Below are 27,802 nucleotides of genomic sequence, written 5' to 3'. Positions count from 1 at the left end.
GGTCTAAACCACTGAGCCTCTTGGGCCTGCCGATTGGAAGGTCGGTGGTTCGTATCCCTGCGAAGGAGTGAGCTCCCATTGCTCTGTCCCAGCTCCTGCCAACCTAGCAGTTCGAAAGCACGCCAGTGCAAGTAGATAAATAGGTATCGCTGCGACGGGAAGGTAAACGGTGTTTCCGTGCGCTCTGGTTTCCCTCACGGTGTGCCGTTGCGTCAGAAGCGGTTTAGTCATGCTGGCCACATGGCCCGGAAAACTGTCTGTGGACAAACACCAGCTCCCTTGGCCTGAAAGTGAGATGAGCACTGCAACCCCATAGTCGCCTTCGACTGGACTTAACCATCCAGGGGTCCTTTTACCTAAGAGATTCCCATGTCTGCCAGCTCTCCATTAAAGAGAAATGAGCAAGACATGCATGCCAGCCTGTTCCCCTGAATCCACAGTAAAAGTCCTTCCCGAGTTAGCAGAAACAGAGGTATTTCCTCCAATTCTCAACTCCCCCTAACCACCTTCCTAGTCTGGGAAAAGGTGATGATTTCCTTTTGTTAAGTACTAGGCCAGACAAGAACCCCAGGGCCTAATCTGATTGGATTAAAATATTTACAATTAAAGGCATACTATAATTAGAAAGACACACTGCCAGTAAAGATTAGAATTCTTTTATTTTTTTATGTAACTTCGCATACTGAAATATAGTTTAAGAAACTTAAAAGGCGGGGGGCATGTCACAACAATTGTTTCATAGGCAGCTTTCTCTGCAAATTAACTACAAATTACCTAGGCTTTCTTTGTCCCATACACACTTCTCACATATAGGTTGCAATCCTACGTACGGTTATCACGAAGGGTGCATTCATTGGGGCATTTTTACATAGGACTGCACGTACATAGGACTGACAGAAGCTAGAAGTTCACACTCGCCGGTAAAAGAACATCACAATCTAATATTTTAAGCCATATGCCAATAGTCAGCATGTGAATTCTGAGGCTGAATTGCACATGAGAAACTCCAGAACTCTGGCAATGGAATGTGAGACCTGCATTAAAATGTTGCAGTGTGGAGTGCTCCTGTTCACTGTTCCAGCCAGCCAACCACAGCAGCAGCTGGGATGCACTGAGGACTGATAGGTTGCAAAGGCAGGGAAGCCAACAGTAGGGGGAGCCAGAGCCAATATAAGGCAGATCTTTTTGTCCCCATCCTCTTCCCTTTTGAGTTCCAAAAGGGGCAAGTCTGGGACTAAGGAGGAGGAAGCAGACGTTGAATGCAACACCCCCTGGACCGGTTTAAGGAAGGCAGGCAGGCAAGCACAGGCTGAGAGCAGAATGGGGTTGGGGGGCAGTGCCCTATATACCCAAAAGCACCATCCTCCACTGGTCAGTCCTCCTGCCTGATACTCCATTCCACTTCCAAACCCACTTGGCATCCCATGCCATGAAACACCCATTTGTGGTGTTCCCACTATTAAGATTTTTGGTACTCCTGCAAACTTCAGGTTCCCCCAGGCTGGGTAATACCTCCAACGTCTTGTGTGGGCTCATGCCATCTGGACTAGGTGAGCGATGGCACTCACAACCCTGGACATCGGAAACAGAGCATGAAGCACCAAATTAATATCACCTTCAAACCTTGGGTTTAATCACCTGCTTCTCAGGTCACACGCTCGAATAGTCTGGCAGAAGCTAAGGCATGCTTAATCCCAGGATTCCCTGACTCTCAAAGTTCACTGAACGCTCTGGAATTTAGGTTACAGTCAGCCTTTCTAATAATCCTTCCACACACCCCTTAAGTGAACAACTCTTGTACACATTTATTCATAAATATAACGAGGGCGGGGGTTACAGAAAAAGGGAGAGGAAAACAGCACTTTCATTGCTGAAAAAAGTAAATGTCTTTAGACCACAGACCAACTTTTCCAAGTATGATGCTGTGCTTTGAACACCCATCAACGCCGGCCAGCATTTTGCATGGTCAGGAATGATCTGTGGTGTAGTGGTCTTGGGATTGAGGGGGGTTCAAAAACCTGCTACTAGTTTTGCTGCAGGGCCCCAGTCTCCAAGATCCTAGAGCCACTCCATCAGCAAGAAAGGAGAGGTTTTTTAGCCACCTTGTGCACCAAAGCTAGGAATTTAGGAACACTGAAAACTTAAAAGTGCATCCATTTCAAGGAATTGGTATGCAAGTTCTGTTACGCAGAGTGACATTTCATGGAAAACACAGTGTCACTCCAAAGAAGATATTAAAGATATAGATTATTATAGATATTAAAGAGTAAAGGGACCCCTGACCGTTAGGGTCCAGTCGTGGACGACTCTGGGGTTGCGGCGCTCATCTCGCTCTATAGGCCGAGGGAGCCGGCGTTGGTTCGCAGAAAGTTACCGGGTCATGTGGCGAGCATGACTAAGCCACTTCTGGTGAACCAGAGCAGCGCACGGACACGCCGTTTACCTTCCCGCTGGAGCGGTACCTATTTATCTACTTGCACTTTGCCGTGCTTTCAAACCGCTAGGTGGGCAGGAGCTGGGACTGAGCAACGGGAGCTCACCCCATCACGGGGATTCAAACTGCCGACCTTCTGATTGGCAAGCCCTAGGCTCTGTGGCTTAGTGATATTAGAGTACTCCAAATCATTTGCACAGCAAGATTGAGCTGAAAGGCAAAACATGAGAGATCTGTATTAATCATTGCATCGCTAATTTTATTTTATTTTTTTATTGAATTTGTATATAGCTCAGGGTAGTTCACAAAAATACTGTTGTACAATAGTAGAATTATAATATTCTTGTATTTTCTTAGAAGCTTGAACTGTATGATATTTGAAGTAGCCTGGCTGTGAGGGGCCATGACTGTTGACTATCATGAAGGAAACCTGCACTTCTGAACTTGTCACTACACTTACTGGGGATAAAACGTAGGTCCAACACCTGGAGGTCACTGAGTTGGGGAAGACAACCAAAAACAAACTCCACCTTTCTTGCCCTCCAACTATTCGCTCTGTAAGCATGTGCACACAAACACCCACCCACACCCACCCTTTTTGGCCCAGGTTTCTTGAACACATTTGACACATCAAGTTGAGGGCATGAGGAGGCTGGGAGATTCCAAGAGGCTAGTATTAAAGAGTGGAAAAAACGTACATACATGTCCCCATAACTCTAACTGCAACTTCTCTCTTTCACTCCTCACCACACAGACATAGCTTTGCTATCAGGGGAAAAAGCAGTCACAATTCTAAGCTCTGTCTCAGCTGAGCATGCAGAAACTTGATCAACCAGCAATGGAGACTTGACTGTTCTTCCCTGTGGAAATTCTACTGCCAGGGAGTGCAGTAAGGTGATAGATTTTGTTAGAATCTGGGGGAGGCCATGCCTAGCCCCTCTCCAAACAAAGGCAATGGAAGCTGCCTTGTATCAAATCAAACGGCTAATCAGTCTAGCCCAGGCTTCCTCAAACTCGGCCCTCCAGACGTTTCTGGCCTACAACTCCCATGATCCCTAGCTAGCAGGACCAGTGGTCGGGGATGATGGGAATTGTAGTCTTAAAACATCTGGAGGGCTGAGTTTGAGGAAGCCTGGGCTCAGTGTGACTGGTGACAGCTCTCAAAGAGTTTCATGAGGAGGAGGAAGGCAGAATATGGATGTGTTCCTTAAGGGGAGAATGTTTACTGGGGAACATCACCAAATGGTCCACAACCATTGCTACCCATAATGCTCCTCACATTCTGCCAATTTTTGCTTTGCCCATTGAATACAGTTGGTACTGCTTCTAGGAAGAGACTGTGAACATCCACAAGTTTTCCTTCCTTCCTTCCTTCCTTCCTTCCTTCCTTCCTTCCTTCCTTCCACAGTCAACACTACAAATAATTAAATGCTAGTTTCTCACAAAACAAAGAAAGAATAGTGCCTGCATATTGTGCCTCATATCTTAGGTTCTATAAATGATAGTAATTTAATTTTTTTTTAACAAAGTGAAAGCTGGGAGCCTGGGGGTCATGGTTCATTGGAGTAGGGTGAAGACTGCCACCCCCCACCACAGGGACTGTGCTTCTCTTGGCAGCAGTACAGCACCTAGCATTCTGTAAGTGTTAAAAGTATAGCAAGGTCAAAGTACAGTTGTACCTCAGGTTAAGTTCTTGATTCGTTCCGGAGGTCCATTCTTAACCTGAAGCACTACTTTAGCTAATGGGGCCTCCTGCTGCCGCTGCACCGCTGGAGCACGATTTCTGTTCTCATCCTGAAGCAAAGTTCTTAACCCAAGGTATTATTTCTGGGTTAGCGGAGTCTGTAACCTGAAGCATATGTAACCTGAAGCATCTGTAACCTGAGGTACCACTGTAGTTAGATTCAGCCCTTAACCCACTGAAGTTAGATTCCCCTATTTTAAGCCTTGAGTTGCTTAGGAGACTTTTTAGCGCATAAAGCGCCTGATAAATGCAATCAATCAATAAGTAATGGGTGAACAGGATGGTGGATGCATTAATGACTGATTCCAACTGCAGGATGTCACACTTTTTATCTGAGCTGATTTCTGCTTTCCTGTACGTTTGCCTCCCAGTCACGTACTTGCCTCTTCCAAGGTTTTCATTATTCAACACTTATTCTCCCATCTCCTCCCCACCCCCCTGGCAGACCATAATAAAGGGTTTGCAGGAGAAACAGGTGGTGTCTACTTGCCTTTCTCACCTTCCTAGATTATTATCTTTTAGCATTAAGATGTGTGCAACAGGATGCAGCTAAGCAGCAGCATAACCTAGGAGGAACTGGGAAGAAGGCTCAGAAAGCCCCTGGGAAGACCTTACCACCACCACATACAACTTTTAAACAAAAGGCTGCAAACAAGAGCAAAGGCACAGAGCGGCCAACGGAGGCTGCATACTTGCCATATATTTAAGCACATATTTTCCTCACAAAGGATTCTGGGGACTGCAGCTTGTCAAGAGTGCTGGGAATTATAGTGCTGTTAGGCGTAAAACTACAGTTCCCAGGATTTTGTAGTGGGTGTGCACATTTTGGATGTGCGGTATGTATGCCGTCTTGCAAACAACCGATGGGCTAAGATCAATGTTTAATGCAGCCTTTGCCAACCTTGCCTGGTGCTCATAGGAGTGGCAGTTCAAAATACCTGGAAATATTACAATATTCTGTTGTAATGTACTATGAACTGAAACAGCCTGATTCATTTGCTTCTCGTCAATCTGGGACAGTTTAAAATGTGGCAACACAGGACCTACACAGGCTCCCAGCTGTGACTTCTTGCAGCAGGTGAGGCAAGAGCTTGATTAATTAAAAACGAAGGAGAATGCTTTTTTTTTAAAAAGTGTAGGCAAATCCTAGCTTCCTTTCATAGGGTTGCAGCCATCTTTAGTTCTACTCAGACCCACTGAAAAGAACAGATATGACTAAGTCACACTTATTAATTTCAGGGGGTGTAGAGAGTAGAATTTAGCTTGATACAACTCTTAAGTCTCCATTTTCAAAATCTCAATTAGCGGCAGGCCTTTACTTGCAGATAAATTTGGTTAGACTAAGGCCTGAGAGATCAGGGTTCAAATGCCAACACAGCCATGAAGCTCACTGGGTGACTTTAGGCCCCTTAGCTTATAGCCTACCTCAGAGGTTTGTTGTGAGAAGAAAAATGGGGAGAAGGGAAACTACTACTAATAATAATAATAATAAAAATAGCAGCAGCAGACTGTCTCCTGCAGACACTCAATAGATTTCTGGAACACTTCTGAAGCATTTCAGGTAAAACTTAACATGACGGGAAAATATTCGTATCTGACCTTCATCGGTCGTATCAGAGCAGCAAGAAACACAAAAAAAAAGAAATAAGGAAGTCACATCGTTCTGACCACAACCACCACCAAAAACAAAGCAAAGCCAACTTAAAAATAGCACCTGGGATTCCGGTACTGTTTCTAAGCTCAGGCAATTCCCTAAAACTTCCTACATGGGAAAAAACACAGGAAAACCTTGTTCACGTTTTGCTGGTGGAGAGTATGATCCCGCCATCTGGAATAAAGGCGGCAACTACGTCATGATGTCTTGCAAGAGAAAAGAATTCCAGGATAGGGTGTATGTGTGCTCTGAGTTTTTTGTTCGGCTAAACTGAGGACTCCGAAGGGGAGCTGGCTATGCTAGTTATACGGGCAGAGGGCAAAAAGAAAAGGGAGAAAACGAAGCAATGTATTAATTCAATGGAGGAGACCACCCCAGGCCAACCCAGGCCTCCTCCAGTTGCCATGGCAACAAAGTATTGATTTTCCTTTTCCTCCGGCCCCCTCTAGTGTGAGGATTCAGTATTTTGAATCCACTGTGCCGCTAATGACATCCAACAAACCCTGCTAAAATACTACTGAAAATAAACAACAGAAATATGTGTGTGTTTGTGTGTGCGTTACGGGCGACACTGAGGCAAACTGCCCCTTAAAATACTTTTAATAACTAGGAGCATGGCGTGGGAGGGGAGGGAAATGGTAAAAGAAGCTGCAATTAATATGGAAACTTTTTTTTCAATTTTGTATTTATTTTTTTTCCCACTGGGGAGAAGGCCAGCTAAATGACTTTGAGGATAGTAACAACAGGGCTAACAACTGCGCACCTGCATTTCAGTGCAAATTGCTGTTTTCAAAAGTTCAAAAGGTTATAGGAAAAGGAATTATCTGTGGGACTGAATGTAGGTATGCTTGAATATTTTTAAGGCTTGTATGAAATGTATGCCTGTATATTCGCAATATGCGTGTATTAATGCTGAATTATTTTAACAATGAAAACTTTTCCCCAAAAAAATAATTCTGCATTTGCTGTCCAATGCTTCCAATGGGTCCTCACTGTGTGTGACTAAAATTGGGTGCCACCTTTTTATTAATTAATTAATTAATTAATTAAATTTGCATACTACCCCTCATCCATAGATCTTAGGGTGATCTACTTTCCACATTCTACTGTAAACTGATATTATTGTTTGAATGCATAAATTCAAATTCAGAATTCGTTTACAATGCTAAATGTAAACTGTAAGTGGGGACCCCATTGTTTTGTCAGTCCTCCACTTTTGTCAGTCTTGCCACTTTGCCACCAAGCTCATGTGTATGTGGTGGGGTCCCAAATCGTCCGAAAAATATGGGATGTGAAAAGGAAGGTTGCAGAGGAGGAGGAGGAAGAGTGCCAAAGACCAATGGAAATTACGGTCTCACACTGCATGAGCAATAGGGAGAGCTTTTTGCACCTTTGGTTCCAAGCAAAGGAACAATGTGGCCAGAATGACTAAACCACTATTGGCGAATCAGAGCAGGGCACGGAAACGCCGTTTACCTTCCCGTCAGAGTGGTACCTATTTATCTACTTGCACTTTGGTGGGCTTTCAAACTGCTAGGTGGGCAGGAGCTGGGACCGAGCAACAGGAGCTCACTGCGTTGCGGGGATTCGAACCACCGACCTTCCGATTGCCAAGCCCTAGGCTCTGTGGTTTAGACCACAGCACCACCCGCATCCCTGCGAATTGCAGCATTACAAACTACTAATATTCAAGCAAAGCTCAATCAAACAGGTGGATATTTGCCTAATATTCTTCATATTACAGGAACACCAAACTTAGGTTTGCGACCAAATGCCCGTGCAACAAAAGGCTGCAGAAAAATTCGCATTCAATATTGACCTGTGTACATATAAACACAGGTTGCCCAACATGTGTCGTTTGGTGCTATGGAAATGAGCCCTGTGCTATATGATACATCTTTGGGAATTATCCACTTAGTTACTGCCTGGTTTGCTGCTACCCTTGAACAACTACAGCTATGGTTTGTGCTTGCCCAGCTAAGTCCTGGTTCAGGAGAAAATTCAAACAATAATTTGCAAGTTTGGCTATAACTACAAGCTATGATTTGTATGTTTTATAACGTTTTTGTGAACCAACCTGGAATCAGAGCAAACCATCAGGACATACCATATTTTTTTGCCCTATAGGACGCACTTTTCCCCCTCCAAAAATGAAGGGGAAATGTGTGTGCGTCCTATGGGGCGAATGCAGGCTTTCGCTGAAGCTTGGAGAGCGAGAGGGGTCGGTGCGCACCAGCCCCTCTCTCTCTCTCCAGGCTTCAGGAAACTATCCGTAAGCCTGGGGAGCCTGCGGGAGTTCCCGCAGGGCTCCCTAGGCTGCGGATAGCAGCCTGCTTGCCTGGAGCGCGGGGTGCACTGAAGCAGAGCGCCCCGCGCTTCGGGAAGCTATCCGCAGCCTAGGGAGCCCTGCGGGAGTTCCCACGGCTGGGGGGGAATACAATTTTTTTCTTTATTCCCCCCCCCCAAAAAAAAACCTAGGTGCGTCCTATGGGCCGGTGCATCCTATAGGGCGAAAAATACGGTAAATATTTTAAATAATAATATAAGTAAATAGAGGCATGAAGCAAAAGTAGGAAATACTGTAATTGATTAAGCAGAGGAAGAAAAAGAGGGGAAACATGTGAGCCAGAGGTTCCATCCCATAATGCCAGACCATGGCAGGATAGTATGCAACCAATGAAGCTTTGCATCCACGTTCTCCCTTTCTTTCCTTCAGCTTCATGCTCTCAGCAAGACACAGTTTGCCCAAGAAACTATGGTTTGCCAAGAACCAGAACTAAATGAAGGATCCTGAGCAGACAAGGGGAGGATGAAACACGTGGACCCAAATATCATTCATGCACTAGCAGCGCCAAACCATGAGTTCCCTTCATGTCTGAACCTGCCTAGTATTTGATTAGATCCACTGATTCTGGAGTTAGAGAAGAGAGAAAATCCGACTGGAACTCCCTGGTATTAATAAAATGTTCTTTGGCTATGTAAATTATTCCCAGCTTCACTTTTCCTTCAGGTTTTTGATGTGGGTGGAGAAGCCTTTGATCAGAATAACACTCCCCTGTGCATCGCACATTAAAGTGGCACTTCAAATGCTCCTGGCGGGTATTTTTTTACAACAACAACAACAAACAAAAAGTCTACAGCCAGGAGAAGTGTGGTAACTTCAGAAAAGTGCACACATATGTACATTATAGACTTTCAACAAGGTGGTATGGCCTTCAACCCTCAGTGGAGATAGGTCAATCAACCAGAGAATGCATGCAGAGAATTGAATGTGCCATTATAGAAATTCATGTACAATGGTACCTCGGGTTACATATGCTTCAGGTTACATACGCTTCAGGTTACAGACTCCGCTAACCCAGAAATAGTACCCCAGGTTAAGAACTTTGCCTCAGGATGAGAACAGAAATTGTGCTCCGCCGGCGCGGCAGCAGCAGGAGGCCCCATTAGCTAAAGTGGTGCTTCAGGTTAAGAACAGTTTCAGGTTAAGAACGGACCTCCGGAATGAATTAAGTACTTAACCCAAGGTACCACTGTGCAGGAACCAGCAAATTGTGTCTAGTCTTGGCAGCCAACAGTTGTTTCTTGTGTTGGACTACAACTCCCACCATCCCTTGCACATAGGCCACGTTAATGACAAGTTGGAGTCCAACTTGGAGAGCAACTCTGGAGACCACTATGTTGGCTGTCACTGCATTAAATCAGTCTCGTCTCAGGCTATTTGTCCCAAAAACCCCTATGGGGGGGGGGGGGGATCGATTTGGAAAATTTTCTGATGGCCTCTAGCAGGGAGCTGTACCCTTCCAGGTGCTATTGGACTCCAATTCCCATCAGCCCCAGCCAGATTCACCAATGGTAAAGAATGATGGGCGATACAGTTCAGAAATTTCTGAGGGGCCACAAGTTCCGCCGGTAATCCGCAGCTTGGACATCCTATAGTGAAGACCCCTGAAGAGGGAAATTACTCTGCCTTGTCGTGATTTAACCTTGCAAGTCAGTCGATGTATAATATTTATAGAAAACTGGAAGGAAAACAACAGACCAGGCCTTCTGCTCATTTCGGAGGCAGGTGTTATAGCTCCTTGGGGAAGGTTAAAGACAAGTCCTGGGCCGATGTGGTCATGACTGCCACCTTTCCCTATGTTCCAATTTATTTATTTTTTAATTTGCATTGTCTTGGTTACATTTAAGGCGGCACCAACAGTTTTTGCCCTGAAGCGCACTGTAACAACAACTTTTAGAGAATAGCAGCTCTACACTTTTTTTTAGAACGCATGCTAATTTGCAGATGCAAAACTTCACAAGATCTCAGAAAAGCTTCGTCCCGTGGAAGTATAAAGGGAAAGGAGAATAAAGAACAAGAGCTGCAAATCTCCTTCTACCCTATCGGAACTAAGAGCCTTAAATCACTTTCCAAAAAGTTCTATCCCTCATGGTTGGATAAGGCAACGGAATGTAACTGAAGAATACAAAAAGGACATTAATAAATAATAATTATGTTGTTGTTGTTTGAAAATACGAGTGTTGGAACTATTCAGCAAAGCTTGCCGCTCTTCAAAGTATTTTCCGTGTTTGGACAATGTTCCTTGCAACAGCATATGGTGAAGATATAATTAAAACCAGAAGAAAATGCCTCCTCACACAGGAACCTTTTACTTTTTATGTATATCTCTGTTTTGTCATGTTATTTGAAGGTGCACAAACTACAGCTACAGGTAGAGTCATTTAGCTGACCTGACTTACCTACTAAATCTGACTGACAACAAGCCCGCACTGCAAGGGAGTCGCAACCTTGCTGAACAAATCGAAAACACCAGACTCAGTCTATGCTGACTGCTACGCTAACGGCATCATATAAGATTCACAAAATATGTGATATGATAGCCATGTTCAAATATATAAAAGGATGTCACATAGAGGAGGGAGAAAGGTTGTTTTCTGCTGCTCCAGAGAAGCGGACACGGAGCAATGGATCCAAACTACAAGAAAGAAGATTCCACCTAAACATTAGGAAGAACTTCCTGACAGTAAGAGCTGTTCGACAGTGGAATTTGCTGCCAAGGAGTGTGGTGGAGTCTCCTTCTTTGGAGGTCTTTAAGCAGAGGCTTGACAACCATATGTCAGGAGTGCTCTGATGGTGTTTCCTGCTTGGCAGGGGGTTGGACTCGATGGCCCTTGTGGTCTCTTCCAACTCTATGATTCTATGTTCAGTGGCCAGTCATACCATTTCCAAGCATATACTGGGATGATCTGAATGCAGCCAGGTAACAGCAAACCTCACAGAATGCACATCCAACATGCAACTGGCCAGGTTAAAAATAGAGCAGAAAAGGGTGAGGAAAGGGTGGGGAGCCTCAGACCAAGGCCCATCAAGCCTCTGTAACTGACCCTCTTGTCTTTCTCTAGGGCAAGGCCTCAGGCCTTCTCCAACCACACCTGCCCCTGGCCCAAAGGAAGAACTGTGTAGCAGGAACAATCCTTCCTGCCTGGCCCAAATGTTGTCACCTGCTCTGTTTCCAGATATGATGTGGTGGGGAGACAAGACAGAATCCGCACAGGCAAAACTATAGAACTGTGTTATAAGAGATGTAATTTGTGCTTGTCTTTCCCCTCTTCCCTCCCCTTATTTTTTCCTCGTGTGTCATGACTCCCTGAATGAGTCATCAGTTTTTGCAAGCCACTCAAGGAACCTTTTTGGCTAAGAGAGAGGGTAAAAATGCTTTCAATAACAAACAAATGCTCTACTGTTAGTTAGTTTGGGGGCTAATAATCATAGCTTTTTGCGGGAAATTCCCTTATTCCAGCGCCGTTTCCCGCTGCTATCCCGGATTATTAGATATCCCATAGACTGTCTCTGGGATAGGTGAGGCTGCTGATCCCTTATTTTCAAATCTGAAAGTTGACAGCTCTGCTAATAATGCAAATTTGAGTGGCCATTTCACATTTTTAAAAAGTTTTTTTTGAAAAAAAAGTCAGTAAGAAAAGTGCAGATAACCTATTTTCAGTCACCCTGATATTTTGGGGGATTCTTATGGGAAACTTGTTAACTAAATAGCATGAATGGGAATACCTGCCTCTGAGCATTTACTCCCCACTTTATTCTTAGGGACAACACTGCTCCCAACAAACTTTACTCCTGCAGCTGAGCTGCCATTATTTTTTCCTTCCTCCCTCTCCAAACCAGTAAAGCTAATGGCACTTATCCTTGCACAATGCTTCACAGAACACGTCCAGTAATTTAGTGAGAATTCTGGGAAGCTTGCATTCAAAATTTTCACAAGATGTGTGATTAGGAAACGAAGGAATTAAAGATGCTTTCTCCATCCAGAGGTTTTCGACAACACCTCCCATCAGCCTCAACAAACCTTGCGTAAGGTTGCGTTACATCACAGACTCAAAATTCCACTTAAAGGACAATGGAAACACAAAGTAGGTTACAGCTGTAGTCTCTCCCCAGTGAGAAAGCATCCTGGTGTTTTATTTTATTTGCCTTTTTAAACAGGCTTTTTTTTTAAAAAAAAAAAGTAGGGAGGTTGGGGGAAGCAAAAATCCAGAGACTTACACTTTGCTTCAGAAATATTCTGGTTGGGCGACCAGACCAGCATACCAAGATTTTCTCTCTCCTGCGACCGCTTTGCAAGTTTAGCTGGAAGAAAACACATATATGTATGTTAAAATAAAATAGCAAGGTGGAATCTTATTGCTTCTAAGCACTGATAAAATAAACTCTATAATTAGGCTCACAAACAGTGTACCACATCCTTGAAATGTTTTCATTCATTTTAAAAATAATTTTAAAAATTATGTCTTGACAGTATTTTCCTGGACCAACTGAAGATGAAGATGAAACAGAATTAAAAATGTTGTTGTTGTTGCTTTAAGATTCTGGCATTTTCAGGGAACATGCCAAAAAAAACCCCCACACTAACACACTATAGAGTTAAACTGCAGGATTTGCAGAAAAGGTTGCTATCTGATTCTCCCCAGCTATTAGCCAAGAGAAAAAGAAGAGCAAGCAAAGAGAAATGGGATTCTGGCTGTATTGTGTCAGCAGGTAAAGCTGGATCAGTTTCTTAACACCAGCAGTGCCAGCCAACTTATATATGCAGTTACCCCTGAAGACTGGTCTTAAATCAGGTGTTGAAGGAGAAGGAGAGCTTCTATTGGGTTCATTAAAGGCCTCTAGGTCTGTGATCAAATCCCCCTTTATCACATTATACATTTAAAGCACATTCCCTCTTGCAAATAATTCTGTGAACTGTAGTTTGTTAAGGGTGCTGGGAATTGTAGCTCTGTGAGGAGTAAACTACAGCTCCCAGTTTTTTTGGGGGGGTGCGAGGGGTTAAATGTATAGTATAAATATAAATGTATAGTATAAATGTAAACTACTCTATTCCGAACTTAAAAATGGAAAGCGTAATGCTGGTGGTCAACAAAAGAGGTTTAAAGACTGTCTCAAGGCAAATCTAAAAAACACTGACAACTGGGAAACACTGGCCTGCGAGTGCTCCAGTTGGAGAACAGCCTTTACCAAAGGTCTCATGGGCTTTGAAGGCACTCAAACTCAGGACGCAAGGGAGAAACGTGCTAAGAAGAAGGCACACTTGGCAAACCTCACCATGATCAACTGCCGCCAATATCCCCACTGTGTAAGGACGTGTGGGTCCAGAATTGGCCTCCATATTGAGAGCCAGTGTGGTGTAGTGGTTAAGAGCGGTTGAGTTGTAATCTGGTGAACCAGGTTCGATTCCCCGCTCCTCCACATGCAGCTGCTGGGTGACCTTGGGCCAGTCACACTTCTCTGAAGTCTCTCAGCCCCACTCACCTCACAGAGTGTTTGTTGTGGGGGAGGAAGGGAAAGGAGAATGTTAGCCACTTTGAGACTCCTTAAAGGGAGTGAAAAGCGGGATATCAAATCCAAACTCTTCTTCTTCTTCTTCTTCTTCTCCATAGTCACTTATGGACTCATTGTTAAAACCGTGTTTATGGAAGACAATCTTACTCAGCTACGAGTGATCGCCAAATAATAAGAGGAGGAGGCGGAGGAGGAGGAGGAGGAGGAGAAGAAAACCAATCATGAACGACCTGTCACTGGAGAAGAAGAAGAAGAAAACCAATCATGAACGACCTGTCACTGGGGCCCACCAAGGAAATGTTTGCTAATGAAACACCCAACAGCAAGATCTCTGACACTGCTCCTAAGGTCTCAGAAAGGGAAGCTGGTAGATAAAAGTAGCCCTTTTGAGCCAGTCTCTTAAAGACCCCCTCCTCTGCATTCCATTTGGCTTTGTTTTATTTATTATACCGCCCTTCATCTGTAGATCTTGGTTTACAAAACAAAAGCACAAGATAAAAACACGCAATGCGTAATAAGAACAAGAACGAGAAACCACAAACCAATAAAAAACGCCTTCCACCCACAAACACATTTATAGGAGTGAAGGATGTTAATCAGCCAAAACGCCTGGCCGAAGAGGAATGTTTTTTCAGCCTGGCACCTAAAGATGTATAATGAAGGCTCCATAACCTGGGGAGAGCATTCCACAAATGGGGAGCCACCACAGAAAAGGTTGGTTCTCGTGTTGTCACCCTCTGGACTTCTCGTGGAGGAGGCACACAAAGAAGGTCTTGAAGAGGATGGTCTCAGGGTCCAGGTAGGCTCTTATGGAGAGAGGTGGACAGCTGCGTATTCCTGCATTGTTGGGGGTTGGGATAGATGATCCTCAGGGTCACCCCCCTCCAGCTCTACAATTCTATGCTCCTATATGTTCAGGCCTGTAAGGTGGCACCAGATTTGGCTTGGAGGTCATCAGATCTGATCTGCCTGACCTGGAACCTAGGCTGGGTAATTTATCCCTAATCAACGGGTGCTTGTAAAGAGATTCGAAACTCAGTAAAGCAAACTGAAGCATGAGATGTTTAACCACAGATCGCCAGGGCCCAGGGCATTTTGCAAGTATCCTTCCTGGGCAAGAATGATTTCTCACCATGTGGGAAGGGCCATAGCTCAATCAAAGAATATGCACTGCATTCAGAATGTCCCTGGCCTCTCTAAGCAGGGCTGGGAATGGCCCACATCTGAAACTCTGGAGAATTGCTGTCCGTCAGTGTAGACCACGGGTCAGTAACCTTTCTCAGCTGTGGGATGGTCTACCATCCCTCAGACCATGTGGTGGGCCGGACTATATTGGGGGGGAGAATGAACGAATTCCTATGCCCCACAAATAACCCAGAGATGCATTTTAAATAAAAGCACACATTCTACTCATGTAAAAGCGCCAAGCAGGCCCCACAAATAACCCAGAGATGCATTTTAAATTGGAGAATTGCTGTCCGTCAGTGTAGACCAGGGGTCAGCAACCTTTTCCAGCCATGGGCTGGTCCACTGTCCTTCAGACCATGTGGTGGGCCAGACCATATTGGGGGGGGGGCAATGAATCAATTCCTATGCCCCACAAATAACCCAGAGATGCATTTTAAATAAAAGCACACATTCTAATCATGTAAAAGCACCACGCAGGCTCTACAAATAACCCAGAGATGCACTTTAATAAAAGGACATTTTCTACTCATGTAAAAACACCAGGCAGGCCTCACAAATAACCCAGAGATGCATTTTAACTAAAAGGACACATTCTACTCATGTAAAAACACACTGATTCCTGGACGTTCCGCAGGCCAAATTTAGAAGGTGATTGGGCCGGATCCGGCCTCTGGGCCTTAGTTTGCCTACCCATGGTGTAGACAACACTGAATGAGGCAGACCAACAGTGGGACTCAGTATAAGACAGTAGCCTATGTTCCCGCAAACCTCACTCCTCACTGCGAAGAACAACAGGCTGATAAAATGTTTGAAATGGGAGCCTGCAAACTGCTTGAGAGAACAGCCGTTCTCCAAGTGTTATCTGCTGCTTCCTTCTATCTAGGGCGGTTACAAGGCAGAAGAGGAAATCTTGCATAAGTCAAGCAAACGAGCTGCCAATTAAAAGAGAGAACTGGGTGTGGCTACCTGAATGTTGCAACGCAGCCATGCCAAGAGCATCATCAGCACAGTTGGAAAATCTAGTTCCAGAGACGACAAGTACTCCTAGATTGATGAAGATATACAAATTCCACATTTTCTACATAAATCACACATAATGGATGCAGCAGGACTCTTACTAGAAGGGGGGGGGGGGCATTAATGTGACCGGGTGCTTTTGAATCATGTAACTGGTTCCAGCCAACTGATTTTTCCAATGTTTCCTCAAGTCAAGACCACTACTGTTCTTCCTAGATCCATTTCTGCATATTCCACCCCTTTCCCAACATACTGTGTTTGCCATTTATGAGACTTTTAACTTTTCCCTTGTGATAGGGCATTCTGCTATTCTAAGAACCTCCACAAAATATTTTGCTGCAGGCAAAATTTCACTTAGGTAAAGGGACCCCTGACCATCAGGTCCAGTTGTGACCGACTCTGAGGTTGTGGCACTCATCTCGCTTTATTGGCAGAGGGAGCCGGCATACAGCTTCCGGGTCATGTGGCCAGCATGACTAAGCCGCTTCTGGTGAACCAGAGCAGCACACGGAAACGCCTTTTACCTTCCCGCCAGAGCAGTACCTATTTATCTACTTGCACTCTGACGTGCTTTCAAACTGCTAGGTTGGCAGGAGCAGGGACCAAGCAACGGGAGCTCACCCCGTCACGGGGATTTGAACCAACAACCTTCTGATCGACAAGTCCTAGGCTCTGTGGTTTAACCCACAGCACCACCTGTGTCCCTCAAAATTTCACTTAGAACAGGATGAAAAGTGAATTGGGGGTGCTACAAAGTATTTTAAGGGAGCTAAAAGTTCATCTGAGATGAGTAACTTTTTTCAGAGGGGTACCCTAGGCCATGACTAGATTTTGTACATCTCCAGTTCTTCTGTTGTCTTCGTCCATGGAGTTTTCTTGGCAGGGATACTGGAGTGGCTTGCCGGTTCCTACTCCATGTGGATCACGTTTGGTCAAAACTCTCCATACGACCTGTCCATATTGGGTAGCCCTGCACGGCACAGCTCATAGCTTCTCTGAGTTATTAAAGCCCTTTCGCCACGGAAAGACAGTGATCCATGAAGGATGTTTGACCAAACTGTGGGAGGCAGTGGAAGACAGGAGTGCCTGGCGTGCTCTGGTCCATGGGGTCACGAAGAGTCGGACACAACTAAACAACAACAGTTCTTCTAGCAAATGCCCTTTTTCTGCAGAATGACCAGTGCTCTCAATTTCGTTCTCTGTATCCTTTTGCACAGTGGACTTTCAACCGTTGATCAAGCCTCAGCTTGGTGAATTCTGGAACTGACATTTTTAAAGTGACTTCAAGTTTACTGATGAACAAGCTCACCTATGCACACACAGTACTCAAAGCACAGCCAGATTTGCTGCTATTTTAAGATTTTAATTCTAGAAGTCTTCTAAGCACGGCATAATACCAAGAAGAAGAACCTCCTAAAATGTCACAATATCAGACATGCCAGGTTAAATTGGACAGCTTTTTACTGTCACATGTACAGCAAAGCTGCAGGTCTTATGCTGCTGATAACTTATATTCATTGCGCTAAAACTGGGGGGGGGGGGGGGGAGCAGCTGCTCATTCCCATCAGGCATTTATTCCGATAGCTTCCTTCCAGCTTTTGCTATGCAAATACACAGACAGCAGTAACATAAAAGCAGTTTCAAAGCTATTGCATTTATCCACCTTTCCATTCTTAGTGTAGTCTCCATTGGTGACTTTCCACTGACAGGAAAGAATCCAAAGGCACAGAGGGGGGGAGCCAATTTTCAATGACTGCTGCAGCACCCCACACCCCCTCTAAAAAAGGCTCTGGATAGTCCCCAAAGCTGCGACATCAGATTTAGAGAGATGTGGGGCAGGAGGGAAAGGGGGTCACCAAAACTGACTTCTTCTTCATTCTCTTCTCTCAGTAGACGGCCACCAATGAGTTATCCCTCTCCCTGTACACCCAAATTTTGGCATCATCAAAGCATAATGCAGTGCAATCTACGGAATCTTTGCTGAATTAACATATAGAATATGCTGTTTGCAGATGGCACAACCCCTTCTGCCAAACTCTACACCATTTCAGTTGCATGGAAACACCTGAACGGAGCTAATGTTAATCCGAATATGGGGGAATGGGGAAGTTTGAGTGTCAAGTTCATCTCTGGAGCCCTGTATGGCTCAGGACCACAAAAGCTCAAGGGCTGTGATGATGATAATGACGACTACAGTGGTACCTCGGGTTACAGACGCTTCAGGTTACAGATCCACTAACCCAGAAATAGTACCTCAGGTTAAGAACTTTGCTTCAGGATGAGAATAGAAATCGCATGGGGGCAGCGGGAGGCCCCATTAGCTAAAGTGGTACCTCAGGTTAAGAACAGTTTCAGGTTAAGAACGGAGCTCCAGAACGAATTAAGTTCTTAACCCAAGATACCACTGTATTATTATTAGATGTATATACCTGCCTTCATCCGAATATCTCAGGGCAGTTCACAGGATTAAAATACAAGCTAAAAACACAAGCAAATAGATAAAAGAACAAAACAATAACACCACCCTCCTTCCCATAAACACATTTTAAAGGCTGTGGAATATTAATCAGTCCAAGGTCTGAAGAAGAACGCTTTTGCCTGGCACCTAAAGATATATAATGAAGGCGCCAGGCAAACCTTCCTGGGGAGAACATCCCACAAATGGGGAGCCAATGCAAAAAAGGCCCCGTTCTCCTGTCGCCACCCTCACATGGAGGAGGCACACAAAGAAGGGTCTCAGATGATGAACTCATGGAGTCTGGGTCGGTTTATATAGGGAGAGGCAGTCCCTGAGGTTTTGTGGTTCTGAGCCATTTAAGGCTTTAACGGTCTAAACCAGCACTTTGAATTGGGCCCCAAGGGAACTGATCTTCACCGGAGGCCCTTCTCTGGGTGCCCCACCAGAAGGAAGTGTGGAGGGTGGCCACACGGAACAGAGCTTTTCAAGTGGTGCCTCCCCTCCTCATTTCAGGGGGAATGCTCATCTAGTCAGTTTTTACTGACTCTTTGGTTTCCCCAGGGCTTTGGTTAAGCACTGTTGCCTCTTACAGTGACGCGCATCTTAAAGGAGGGTGGGCTGGAGGGTGGATTTGATTTAAATCAAATCAATTTAAATCACGATTTAAATAATGATTTAAATCACTAGTCAGTAAGACTTGATTTAAATCATTTTTTTACAGAAAGACTCATTCTTGCAGGTATAATCTTAGTATTTACAACCAGATGAAGGTTTCATTTTTGGAGTAATAAATTTTCAGAGTAGTTTTTACAGTTACAGTGCTACCTCTGGTTACGTACTTAATTCGTTCCGGAGGTCCGTCCTTAACCTGAAACTATTCTTAACCTGAAGCACCACTTTAGCTAATGGGGCCTCCCGCTGCTGCTGCACCGCTGGAGCACGATTTCTGTTCTCATCCTGAAGCAAAGTTCTTAACCTGAGGTACTATTTCTGGGTTAGCGGAGTCTGTAGCCTGAAGCGTTTGTAACCTGAAGCGTATGTAACCCAAGGTACCACTGTATATAAAAAATTACTGATTTGGTTATACTATTAGAAATACATAGACAGAGAATTGTGTATTGTGCGGTTTAATAACTTAACTGTTTATATTTGGACAACTTTTCTGCTGTACTTTATTGGAAGGAGAAAAATAATCATTTCCTGAATAACAATTTAAACAATGTATTTAACCATAACAATAACATTATGTAATATGTATCCATATTTGTTAACTGATGTGGTTAACCTTTTTTTTAAAAAAAAAACTTAGACTGAGTTTTAGCACACATGGAAAACTTAAAACAAAACCTTATTTCCTGATGAATAGCCTTTGGACTATAATGTAACTTAAATAGAAAACTATCTTTAGAAAGATTTCTCCTCCAAAAGCATTTTATTTTAAAAATCCATTTTTTTAAAAAAATAAATCTGATTTAAATTTTAAAAATCTGATTTAAATAAAAAAAAATCATTGGTTTTTATCCACCCTGTGGGCAGGACCTGTCATTATTACTAGTGTTTTATGTATTTTGCATTTTTACAAATCTGGTTTTATATTGCTTTTACGTGTTGTCTTTTACTGGGATAGGTTGCCCTGATCATTTTTTTATTGTCTAAAGCAACTGATAAATGTAATCGTAATCATCTCCCCATCTGTGGGCAGGATTTCTGCATTGCTGGGATTGGACCTTGTGATTGGACCTTGTGACTCTACAATTTTGTGATCCTAAGGTGTCAGGGATGATGGGAGCTGCAACCCAACGATATCAAAGACTGAAAAGCACTGCTCAAGAAAAATGTGGGAAAGGGCAAGTCCTTCAGGCACTACAAGAAAAGAGATCCTGTTGTAAACAAAAATTGCCCTTTTCCCTTATGGGGTATCCAAGAGCCCATATAGAGTCCTTACATAGGTTTCACTATTGGTAGGAGAAAATAACAGAGGCCAACCAGAGAATATTGAGAAGCAAAGCAGCTAGTAAGCTTGATCTTTATTGATCTGTTGCAACAGGGTGCTCCCCTCAACCACAGGAGAGGAAGAAGAACCCAGAAAAATGGTGTGCAAGGCCTTATAAAGACTTTTGAAATTGCCACCCTGTAGATCAAGACCACCCCCAGAAACATCATACATACATCACAGAAGGGGTGTAACCTAAGACCACCCCTCAGATACATCACACCTACATCACAGAAAAGGCGGTCTAAAACAGAAATTTGAATGTTGTTTTTCTCCTGTTGTTGTTTATCTCCTGTCTGGCAGGTTACTTGATTGGATTTCCTGGGTAGCCTGGCCATTCTTTTGTAGTGATAAATAGTTCCTGGGCCAGGTCACAGGCTCACACCCTATTCAAAGACAGACATACCCTTAAGACAGGATTTGTGAAGGAAAAGACAATGGGGAGGTTTCCCACTTTGACCTTGCAGAGAAAACATTTGGTCAGTTTAGGAATCAAAATGGTTCTAGGTCGGTCTTCCTGTGCTGATCTACGTACGTGCTTGGTTGGTACACTTATGAACATTACCATATATCTAAGAACATAAAATTCCTATCACAATCCACAGGTGGTCGGATGTTCAATCCTTCTCCATCTCTTCCTCCCTTATCAACCTTATTCTCAAGTCTTTCAGCAGATTCCCCAGACTTCCCAGCAGAACTTTTGCCAATATACAATTTGGCTGTACAATTTGTAGGCCTGTTAAAACGTGAAGGAGCATTTCCAGGCCCAAAACCTGTATATCAAGTGGATTCTTTTTAATTAAAAGAGCTGTAAATTAAGCAGCATTGAAAGACTTCCTATGCGCATCTATACCCAATTATCACATAAATATTCCTCTGTCTGTCCATCTTTCCCCAACACACACCCCAATTTTTTAGTTTCACTTGTGACACAAATAACTACAACACTGCTGCCACGTCCGACATTACGTATCTTCAAAGCTTTATAAAGCATAGAAAGGTTAAAATGCCATACTTTGATATTTACTCTTAAAATTGCACTTTTCAAAAAAAAAAAAATTAAAGGCTTACAAATGTTTATAAAGGATTAGTAGCATTTAAATACAATTCGTCAAAAATCATGCTTTCTGAAGTGGGTTTACTCCTGAGTAAGCGCACATGAGATTGCAACTTTAGGCAAGTTCCCCATATATAGATGTTGTTTTTGCAATTCATCTTGTTCTTTTATTCTAAACCACTTTGTTGTTGTTTACAATCAAGCGTTATACAGATTTGATGAACTCAGTAAAATAAATCAACAAATGAAACAGTAAAATTGTATAAATAAACCCAGTTGGCTGAGGCTGATGAGGATTAGTCTAACATATTTTGAGGGCACCAAGCTGGAGAAGACCACTGGAAAAATGGGCAGCCTTGAAAAAGCACAATCATGTTCTTATCACTAGGGAAGAGAGGAGACGACTTATCTGGATTTTTCTGCCTCAGGCACCAAACCGTCTCAAGACATCTGTCTGGGGCCAGAGATAAGGCAACAACTTTTTTTCTCCTCTTTGTGCTTCATTAATAAGGGTGGGGCTCAAGAACTCTGAAGTCTGCAAAGGTACAATAAAAACCTGTTTTCCAGTTCAGAAGGTGTTAACTAATCCACTGCATATATCAGTGTTTCATATGTTTTTCCTGTCTACCACCCTAAGATATTTATCAGCAGCCAAGTCTCCCACCTCCAGATTGCACTGCATACCCAAAGCAAACAGGAACCTCTCCTGTTAGTAAAAAGGTAAAGGTAAAGGATCCCCTGACCATTAGGTCCAGTCGTTGCCGACTCTGGGGTTGCAGCGCTCATCTCGCTTTATTGGCCGAGGGAGCCGGCATACAGCTTCCGGGTCATGTGGCCAGCATGACTAAGCCGCTTCTGGCGAACCAGAGCAGCGCAGGGAAACGGTATTTACCTTCCCACCGAAGAGGTACCTATTTATCTACTTGCACTTTGATGTGCTTTTGAACTGCTAGGTTGGCAGGAGTAGGGACCGAGCAATGGGAGCTCACCCCGTTGCGGGGATTCGAACCGCGACCTTCCGATCGGTAAGCTCTAGGCTCAGTGGTTTGGACCACAGCGCCACCCGCGCATCCCTCTCCTGTTAGTGGCGCAGACCATACAAAATTTCACTTTTAATACCGTAATTATCACTGGGGTTGAAAATGTTGGTTTGAACTGCACACTTTGTGCAACACACAAAGTGCAACTTTGTGCTGCACTTGGGGGGGCAGGTTTAACAACTGGTGACTCCACTTGCTTTTCTTTCCTCCTCCCTCCTCCTCCTCTTTTCCTTCTGTTTCGTGTCTTTTAGGTCGTGAGCCTGAGGGCACGGACTGACTTTCTCTTGTTCTGAAGAGCAGGGTAAGGTGTGCTTTAAATAAATAATAAACAAACCTCCCAAGCTAAGACAAGACATTGCTGTGGACACTTGAGAAACCCTGGTCCAAGTTTATCTGAGTCACCTTTAACCCCGTACCCTTCTTAGCTGAAGTTGCTTTAGCCACACGAGCCAAACGAAAAATAAATACCTGAATTAGTAATTGGGATTGTATCACTGCGTAAAAGTGACACAATGGGATGGAGCACAACACAGATCTGCAACTGCAAACAAACAAAAGACAACGGAAGAGCAAGAAAACGCAAGTAAGGTTTATTGCTGGGGTCTCAGCACAATGCTATTATCTGTGAACTTAAGAAGGCATTGCTCATTTCCAGCAGGCCTCTGAAACATCAATCATTGTGACTGAGCAGGTAGCTGTGCTGACCCATTAGAAGGAGGAGAAGGGGGGAATCAGATGCGGCACAAGCATAAATACCTTTATTCGGAGCAAAAGGAGCTGAAAAGCTAACACCTCAACTCCAACCTGCCAAAGGGCAGGCAAAACCTAATGCTTTCTTCACTGTATGGTATATTCCTCTATCTTCTTTATAAATCAGGAAGACCACAGGATGACTGTCACCAGAAGCAAATTGCCAGGATTTGGAATGATCCAAAACAACACAAGTTTCGCCCACACGATGAACAGGAAAATATTCTGTTCGAATGGGAAGGAAACAACTGGTTTACGGATGTATCCCCTGGCCCAAACCTTGGCTTAGCACAGTGCTGCATGGCAGCCGAAAACAGAACGGGGAAAACAGGAAGGAGCAAAGAAACTCTGTCCTCCTCTCCAGGAGGTCCACACAGTCACAACCAACCCACAGTTTGCTACCTGTGAACCAAAACCGGCAAGGAAAATACTGCTGCAAAGACGCAAGAATACTAGTGTCATTCCCAGAAGAGTAGAGAAGGAGTCAAACAGAACCGGAGCCTGTTTACTTCTGCGTGATTCCTCCCACAAATAATGTACAGCACATTATGTACCTATGGCCCGGAGACGGAGGGGGCTTGCTTTCTCCCTTTACCACCTCCTCCAGTTTCCTTGTACACGGTACTCTTCCGCTTTCGCCCCAACAACGGAAAGCAGGGAAAGGATGAGGGCAGCCAACTCATTCGCAAATTCTGGGGATGCTTCCAGATCTGTAAACTCCTAGAGCTAGCAAGCTGTAAGCTGCGTGCGGAATTGCAATTCATGCTTTGCAGGAATGGGTTAGGATACAGCAATCAATCTCTCTCTCTCTCTCTCTCTCTCTCTCTCTCTCTCTCTCTCTCTCTCGCTTCCTCCCTCCCGTATGAGTACGAAAGGGACTTTTTTTTACAAAGGACACTAACTGCACTTCTGCTTTAACTTTTTTAAAAGAAGGAGGGTTAAAAGGTGTGCTAGGTAAAAGATCAGCAAAGGAAGAAGTTGTTCACAAGGTGCAAACTGGAAAAGCAGACCCAAATCCTGCCATTTTCCTGCTTGGGATCTCGTGTGTACAGCCGGCTAATTTAGGTTTATTAAATATAAGCATTTGCCACTTTAAAAGAAGAAGCCCTGAAGCAACTTACAGCAAATAAATACAGTAATAAAATAAGAGTTAGCAGTTCAATATTGTTGCTGCTGTCCGGATAAAAGCAAAAACACCAGGTAAGGGGTGCTATGACAGAGAAGGCCCAGTCTCTCCTTGCTGCTCTCCTGATCTCCCACGATCCAGGTTAGATATGGATGGGATTCCACTCTTCAGACTTGGTCTCCTTTTCTCTTAAAATGCTGACCTCCTAAGAGAGCAGACCTCCAGCTCTTACTAAGTTCTACAGAGGGGAATGGAAAAAATGCTTATGCTTTTAAAGTGCTTCTAATTTTCAACCCCAGAGACCAATGCTCCCTCTACGCCAGGCATGTCCAAAGTCTGTTTGGGGGGCCTAATTCGGCCCCTGTGGCAGTTTATTTCCTGGGGTAAAATCCCCCCCCAAAACCTCAACAACTTCAATCCTAAAAGAAGCTCAACAACTTTGGTTGGCCCCTTGGTTGGCCCTCACGGCCCTTCACTTCATCAAATCTGGCCCTCTTTGAAAAAAGTTTGGACACCACTTCTCTACACATTCTCCAGGGCACCAGAATACAAAGAACTTCTCCCTCCTTGTTGCTTCTGCACTTGATGAACGATGGACCTTCCAGGTGTCCTTCTGGCGGTTCCCTGGCTACAAGAAGCCAAGTTACAGAGAATCAGGCAGAGGGCCTTCTCGGTAGTGGCACCCACCCTGTGGAACGCCCTCCCATCAGATGTCAAAGAGAAAAATAACTACCAAACTTTTAGAATACATCTGAAGGCGGCCCTGCTTAGGGAAGCTTTTAATGTTTAATAGGTTATTGTATTTTAGTGTTTTGTTGGAAGCCGCCCAGAGTGGCTGGGGAAACCCAGCCAGATGGGTGGGGTATAAATAATACATTATTATTATTATTATTATTATTACTATTATTACTATTATTACTATTATTACTATTATTATTATTATGACAGTCCCAGAGTTTCAGAAGCCATCCCGGTTTCTGATTTGATCCCTGAATGTCCTGTTTTTCCTTAGGGCACCCACATTTTCATGTGTTGGGAGAGTATGGAACCATGCTGAATTTCCCTCAACCTGCCTTCTCTTGAGCGGTTAAGCATCTTCCACTAGGATGTCAGACAACGGCATACAAAGAAAATAGGGCAAAAATCCAGGAGAAAAGCAGCAATTGGTGTGCTGCTGTGATTAGGGGTTCGGTGTCTTGGTTTCCCTGTGTGCTTCCTCAAGCAGAAGGAAGGGAATGTAGGCCAATTTAGAAAGGACAACATGCTTATCCACCAGGTAAATCTGAACCTTCTGCAATTGGCTACACACTGTTTCCCACTTCCATGAACGACCAGAGTGTTGGGTCACAAAATAGCCTTCCCCTCCTGCAAAGACCAAACTGTTTCTTGCAACTTCCTCCAGAGGAGAATTCCTCTCCCCTAATTCTACATGTGGTGGGGTAGCCATCAGCAAAATCCACTCATTTACAAACTTAAGAGGTACTACACATGCTCCAAGGAGATTTGGGGGCACTGGCGGAGGAAGAAGAGTGTGGGGGGAGCGCACCACCCCCGGCAGCATGATCCTGGTGAGGTGCCATCGCGGCAGTCCCCCTGCCCACCCTGGGCGCCACGTCCCTGCAGGCGGCATTCCACATCCCCAGGACACACACCACGCCCCTTCGGGCGACGAGCCACACCCTCGGGACACGCGCCAGTCCCGCCCCCGCCTGCTCTCTGCCCGATGCCAAAGCATAAAGCTCCGCCGCTGTTTGGGGGCTACACTTTGGTAAGCCTGCATTCAAATAGAGCCCCACGCCTCACTAAAATTAATACAGTAAAACAATCTGTGTGCCATGCATACATGTACCTACGGGACCACCTCTCCCGGTATGCCCCCCGCAGAGGACCTTAAGGTCCACAAATGACAACACCTTGGAGGTCCCAAGGTGGCTAGATTGGTCTCAGCTAGGGCCAGGGCCTTTTCAGTACTGGCCCCGACTTGGTGGAACGCTCTGTCACAAGAGACTAGGGCCCTGCGGGACTTAACATCTTTCTGCAGGGCCTGCAAGTCAGAGCTGTTCCGCCTGGCCTTTGGTTTGGACTCAGTCTGACCCTTTTGTTTCCCTGCCCTTACGGTTTTGATCTATGGGCTACTTTTAAAATGAAGCTGCATTTTAAATTCCATTTTAACCTGTATTTTAAATTGTATTTTTTTCCTATTATGTTATTACTGTAATTTTACTGGTGTTAGCCGCCCTGAGCCCGGCTCTGGCCAGGGATGACGGGGTATAAATAAAATAAAATAAAATTATCATCATCATCATCATCATCATCTCCTCTTCCATGTAGCCTCCTCCTTCCCAATTAACTGTGGCACTATCTATCTATATTGTCCTTACAAGTTTAATGTTCAGCATTGCAGTTGCAGCCAACACCTCAACACCTGCTCACTCTGCTCTTCCTTGTACCATTTGCACAGCCTAGCATAGCTGGTGCACCTTGTCCTCGAGAACCAATCATGCACAACGTTTGCAGCAGCAAGGAGCCAGTCCTTGTATTCTGAGCCCGCCCCTGCCATTACAGCCAATGCACTCGAAGAACCAATCAAGGTTCCTTCAGAAAAACCCAGCACACAGCTTTTACACCGGGATAATGAGGGGTGAAGAAGACATATGGTAATAAAATGGTAGCCAGCCTGGATAGGAGTCCATAGAAAGGAGCAGCTGTCTGCCTCAAGCACGTTAATAGAACTTAGCTAGGGTGGGGAATCTGTGGCCTTCTAGATGCTGTTGGACCAAAATGCCCAACATTCCTGGTCACTGGTCACAAAATATTAAGAGGCCATTGTTAGAGATGAGCTATAGGCAACAGTAATGTGAGAGAAGGAACTCAAGTAATCTGGAAATAGTTGTATGGAGGGGGGATCTGTTCTGAGTGAGACCAGCAGGGAAAGGAAGCTTAAGATGTTCTGACTAGTTTCAGTTTCGTATATACCGTATTTTTCGCTCCGTAAGATGCACCTGACCATAAGACGCACCTAGTTTTTAGAGGGGGAATGCAAGAAAAAAAATATTCTTTAAAGGGAGCACTGAGCAGAGCGTGTATGCATCCCAGGCTCTGCTCAGCGCTCCCTTTCACGAACCACGTGGAGCGTGTGTGCGGCGCCTGCAGGCTTTTCCCCGAGGAGGGAGAAGGGACTGATGGGCTGCCCTTCTCCCTCCTCAGGGAAAAGCCCCAAAGAGCTGCACACACGCTCCACACGGCTCTTTAAAGAGAGCGCTGAGCAGAGCCTCCCGCCTGCATTCGCTCCATAAGACGCACACACATTTCCCCTTACTTTTTAGGAGGGGAAAAGGTGCATCTTATGGAGCGAAACGTTCGTTGGGAGCTAAGAAAAAATTGTTCCTTCGAATCCAGTCTACGTAGTGATTTTGCAAACAATACAGCAAAACTCAGGGGCCGGGAATGAGGACCCAGTCCATAAACAAAAGTCACAGCAGAGTG

The 27,802-nt window shown here is 44.6% G+C and overlaps 1 protein-coding gene across 2 annotated transcripts in view; it reads right to left on the bottom strand.

The window, feature by feature from the left end:
• RCOR1 (REST corepressor 1) overlaps positions 1-27,802 on the bottom strand; it is a 161,257-nt gene that overhangs the window by 94,382 nt on the left and 39,073 nt on the right. For both annotated transcript variants that reach the window (XM_083438170.1, XM_083438171.1), the window contains exon 3: positions 12,395-12,478. In XM_083438170.1, coding sequence (XP_083294296.1) covers positions 12,395-12,478 — 84 coding nt within the window. The remainder of the gene's footprint in view (positions 1-12,394; positions 12,479-27,802) is intronic.

The sequence above is a fragment of the Podarcis tiliguerta genome, assembly GCF_965153285.1.
Source record: "Podarcis tiliguerta genome assembly, chromosome: 1".
NCBI classification, from domain to species: Eukaryota; Metazoa; Chordata; class Lepidosauria; order Squamata; family Lacertidae; genus Podarcis; species Podarcis tiliguerta.
The sequence above is the reverse complement of the archived record's forward strand: the minus strand, read 5'-3'. Positions and strand labels throughout refer to the sequence as shown.